At 44.7% G+C, this 4,895-nt stretch overlaps 1 protein-coding gene across 1 annotated transcript; it reads right to left on the bottom strand.

Annotated features, from left to right (window-relative positions):
* Positions 1-673: 673 nt before the first annotated feature.
* PI3 (peptidase inhibitor 3, skin-derived) lies at positions 674-1,943 on the bottom strand. Its single transcript, XM_006839343.1, has 2 exons — positions 1,852-1,943; positions 674-950 (listed from the first exon to the last, which is right to left on the bottom strand). The coding sequence occupies exons 1-2, from the start codon at positions 1,941-1,943 to the stop codon at positions 674-676; spliced, it is 369 nt and encodes a 122-aa protein (XP_006839406.1).
* Positions 1,944-4,895: the final 2,952 nt, after the last annotated feature.

Genomic DNA, 4,895 nt, shown 5'->3' on the forward strand with positions numbered 1-4,895 from the left:
AAAGAAAAGAAAAAGAGCCTGCTGGTAGTTTATGCAAAGTTTTTGGTGTTTTTCCTGGTCCTAGGCCAAACTGTCCAGATTTCCATTTCCTGGTGAAATGAAGACAGCCGACTTGGGTTGATTATTGGCTTTATAAGATTAAGCTCTAGGAATACGCCTCTTGTTCTTGTCTCTAGTTGGCTTCACACACAGGAAGAGGAAGTCCTAATTCCACACCCGTCTCCCTATAGCTTCCAGGTGGCACACAAATCACAAGAGTCAGAAACAAATGTAGCAGAAGGGAGTCTTTTTATTGGAAAGTAGATGAGCGAGGCAATCCCAGGCTTGGACATTTGTAAACGGAAGAAGGCTGGCCAGAATGGATAGTGCTATGACACCCCAGGACCATTTGGAGGCTGCAGTCCTGGGGTCTTCACAGGTGCAGTGAGAACAGGTTCCACCTGGAAGGAGAGAAAAATTCAGGGATGTGGCTTTAGTAGGTCAGAGGAAATGAGATACAGGGTCAAGTCCATGTATCTCACCCTTCCCACAACCCTAGGTATGACCTTTGAGGCCCCTCAGTCTCCCCGTTACCTTCCTATATCCTCCCTGCCCCCTAATCTGAGATCATTACCCACCACACAGCCCTTTTTTCAGCCCTCAAGAACCCCTCTGCCTCCACATAGTCCTCACCTCACAGGGGGTTCAAGCAGGCCATCCCACAAGAACCCACACAGCACTTCTTGATATCTGGGCATTCAGTGTCACTCTGACAGCGGTTAGGAGGATTTAACATGGCGCACCGGATAAAAACTTCAGGGCAGGAGCCAGCCTTAGAGAACACTAGATCTTTGGCAGGATCTTGGCCTTTGACGGGTTTCTGACCTTTAACTGAAACTTGTCCTTTAACCGGATCTTGTCCTTTGACCAAGACATGACCCTTGGCAGCGCCTTGACCTTTGACTGGAACAGTTAAAAGAAGACAAACATTTAGATCCACTGCCCTCCTTAAATTACCATTCTTTCCCCTAAAGCCAGCCACTGTTCTCTACAGTGTTCCCCAGGCCTTGAGATACGGTCTGGCTCTTGGAAGGCTGTTCACAGGACCATAGTTCTCGCAAGTGTTCATTATCCCTCTACCCTCATCCCAAGTGCTGGGGCAGTAGAGTGATTCCCATCACCATTTCTGAGGAAACTGAGTGGAAGGAAAAGAGCCTTGGGCTGAGGGCCAGAAAGCTTGAGCCACATGCTGGTTCTGGAAATAGCCATGACAAATCCTCACTCGTCTCTAAGTCTCTATTGCTGGATGGTGCAGTCTGCATTCGCCTACTAATCAAAAAGTTGGCAGTTCTAATCCACCTAGTGGCACTGCAGAAGAAAGGTATGGCAATCTACTTCCATAAGATTATCCATTGAAAACTACAGAATGCAGTTCTCTGACACATGAGTTTACCATAAGCCAGAATCAACTCTACAGCAATGGCAGAGAAGGGGTCTAAGTTGTAGTTTCCTTCTTAGTGAAATGGAGGTCTTCAAATTACAAGATTTCTGAGGACTTGTTGGTTCTTAGCCTCCTCTTAGAGTGCTTTCACGGGGCAGACAGAGGTAGCAAAATCCACACTCCTGAGGCTCCTCCCTTGGTTGCACATTTTGCACAGGAATCAGCATTCAAGGACAACATCACATAACATTTCTCTTCTCCTGACATTGGGGCAGAAAGCATAGGGAGCCCACTGGACCACTTCCTGCCTTCTGTGGGTACAGCAAAGTGAGTGGCCTTAGGCTGCAGGGCTCCGTCTCTACCTACTGAGTACACAGAAGTATTCTCGGGCAGGACCCAAGAGCCCACCCGGACCATCTATCTACTTACCTCCAACAACAGCTGCCTCTACTGCCAGGGTCCCAAGAACGAGGAATACAGTCAGTGTCCCAAGGACAAGGAGCATGAGGCGTTGGGATCTCATGTTGTCAGGAGGTGCTTGGTGAAGAGCTGAGGCTGAGACTGGCTTTATATAGTCCCCGCTTGGCCTGTCACTAGGGGTGGATCTATAGTGTTACAAGAGGCAAAGATTGTGTTCCCTTAGCTCTACCAGGAAATATCCACCCCCATCTCGGGAGGATCTCTGGGTTTTCTGATTATTCATGTAGAGAAATGGCAGACACTGTTACATCACCTTGGATGGTCTCAAGAGCAACTCCACATTCTCACAGAGTAGCAGTGCTGACCTGCCCTGAGGGATCACCATGACCAACTCTTTCATATTTTGAAAGAACATGTGACTCAGAGAAGAGAAAGGAATCACCTGAGGTCACTGAACATGTCAGTGGTAGGTCCAGTCTTTTGATTTCATAACCAGGGTGTTCCCCCACTACACCCTGTTCTTTCCAGCCCCACCCAGACCTACCCTATCCCTCCCAGCATCAAACTAGGCTTGTTCTTCATTCTCCCCTGACCCTGAGAAAAAACCTATAAGACTAATTTGCCTTGAAAGTCTAATGACAAATCTTTGCACTTTGCCTTTTCACAAGCAGCCTTAAGATAAACCAAGAAAGTAATGGAGAAGGTAGAAGGGGATGGTAGTGGTGGTTATGTGCCGTGGAGTCGGTTCCGACTCATAGCCACCCTGTACAGGGTTTCCAAGGCTGTAAATCTTTACAGGAGCAGAATGCCTCATCTTTCTCCTGAGGAACAGCTGGTAGTTTCGAACTGCTGACGCTGAGGTTAGCAGCCTGATTCGTAACCACTATGCTCCCAGAACAGAAGGGGATGGTGCCTTTGAAATCACAGTGAGCCAAGAGAAAACACAGAAATAAAAGGTAGAAAATAGAAACCTTATATAGCTACAATGTATTCAGCTATCGTTGCTTCCTTCTTAGAATGCCACCACTTTCTTTTGCACTATCAGTTTATGAGCTGAATGGGAACTGCTCACTGTGAAAGCCTGATGCTGGCCACAGGGTGTGTGTGTGTGTGTGTGTGTGTGTGTGTGTGAGACTTGAGCCTACTGAACTTCTTTATTTGAGTGGGAAGGAGGAAGTCCTTTCTTTTGGTAAAGTTGGCAAATATAGTTCTGGAGTTTCCAGAAGCCATGGTTCAGTCTGAGTTGGATCAACTATCAGAGAAAAATGAACTTCACACACCAAGAGAAGCAGGTAAGAGACAACACAAAAGGTAATGAGGATAAATTGCTATAATTTGATGAACTTGACCTATACTCATGGAGGTTTGTTGTTGTGAAGTGCCATCGAGTCAGTTTTGAGGTAGTAACTCTAAATACCAATAGAGAGGGAAGGAGGCTTCACATCAAGTTTCAATGCTATCCCCTCTGTACACAGGATAGATAGGGACGGGCAAGTTAGATATTGGCTACCTAAAATGAGGGGGAGATAAAGGCATGAAGTAACTGGCTTACAAGGTTTCAAGAGAGGGTTTAGTTTAAGAGTGTGTGGGGAAGAAAGTCCCCACTGAATAGTTTTCATCTTGTCTAGGCAGGTCTCGTGAAAAGAGATGCAGATAAGAAAGATTCTTATGATTCAATAGTGAGTAATTATATTATCATGATGAATTGTGACTGTCACAATTGTAAAGGTAGTAGTTTTGTAACAAAAACGGGGGAGTAGTTCATCTTACAATCCAGAAACAGAGGACCCTAGGACCATCAAGGGAGAAGAGCACAAGCGGAATGCAGGACCTTATTTTGAGAAGCAGCAACGCCAGAGATGGAGGCAGAGATGGGGTCATGGAGACGGGGATTGGCTGAGGACTCTAGATTTATGGGAAGAGAGGAACTAAGAGCTGGTGGCCAGGAGGCAGACTTGCAGAATGTGCCTTTTGTTGGTGTAAATTATTACATATGCCTGAGTGTTTAAAAAAAAAAAAAAAAAAAAAAGAGCTAAAATGAATAGAAAGAAATGCAACAGTATTTAACTGATGATACATGGAGGGGATTATAATCATTGTAATGAAACAAGGTGTTTGATTGGTTGAATGTAAAACTGATGATCTGACTTGTGAACTTTCACTCAATCCACAATAAAAACATTAAAAAAAAAAAAAGACAACATGAGAAAATCTCTGAAGGCATCACCCTTCATTCTCCACTACCTTGAAAGCAGTTTTTCTCACACAATTGGGCTTGTTGTGGTTGTTAGGTGCCATCGAGTCGGTACTGACCCATAGTTACCATATGCACAGCAGAACGAAATGCTGCCCGATCCTGGGCCAACCTCACTACTGTTGCCACTCTTGAGTTCATTAATACAGCCTTCGGTGTGGATTACAGTTGGACTTACAAGCCAATAAAATGGCCTTCTGCCTAAACTAATCTGAGTTGGCATTCTGTCATTGCTACCAAAAGTTCTGAGTAATAGAAATAAATACTCAGATGTTGGGTGTTGCCAGGAACAGAATCTGAAGTCTGAAAGTGACTGAGTTGAGGTAATGGGAGAGGCAGGGAAGAAAGTAGACTAATTGTGAACTAGAAACCAGTTGGTTAAATCCCCGCTCCTTGTTTCTTTGGACTCAAGACCACATACCCATCAAGCCTAAGACTTTTCAACAAATGTCAGAATGTTGGGGTCTATTGGCTACCTTTAAGAAACAGATCACTGAAAAAGAAAATATTCAAACAAAAAATTATTTAGAATATACCTACATATTTTAACCACCACTCGTCTGTCAGTTTGTTGTAATGTGGTGGCTTGTGAGTTGCTGTGATTCTGGAAGCTATGCCACCAGTATTTTAAATACCAGCAGGGTCACCATTTAGAGCTTCCAGACTAAGACAGACTAGGAAGAAGGAGTGACAAACTACTTCCGAATATTTAGTCACTGAAAACCTTATGAATAGCAGAGAAACACTGTCAGATATAGTGCCGGAAAATGAGCCCCTCAGGTTGCAAGGCACTCAAAATGC

The sequence above is a fragment of the Chrysochloris asiatica genome, unplaced genomic scaffold (assembly GCF_000296735.1).
Source record: "Chrysochloris asiatica unplaced genomic scaffold, ChrAsi1.0 scaffold00023, whole genome shotgun sequence".
Lineage (NCBI taxonomy): Eukaryota > Metazoa > Chordata > Mammalia > Afrosoricida > Chrysochloridae > Chrysochloris > Chrysochloris asiatica.

What these genes read in the sequence shown, in the direction of transcription:
- PI3 (XM_006839343.1), bottom strand. Translation starts at nt 1,943, where the DNA reads ATGAGATCCCAACGCCTCATGCTCCTTGTCCTTGGGACACTGACTGTA. An exon ending in GTAGAGGCAGCTGTTGTTGG is followed by an intron (nt 951 to 1,851) that starts AGGTAAGTAGAT and finishes TCTTCTTTTAAC; the next exon opens with TGTTCCAGTCAAAGGTCAAG.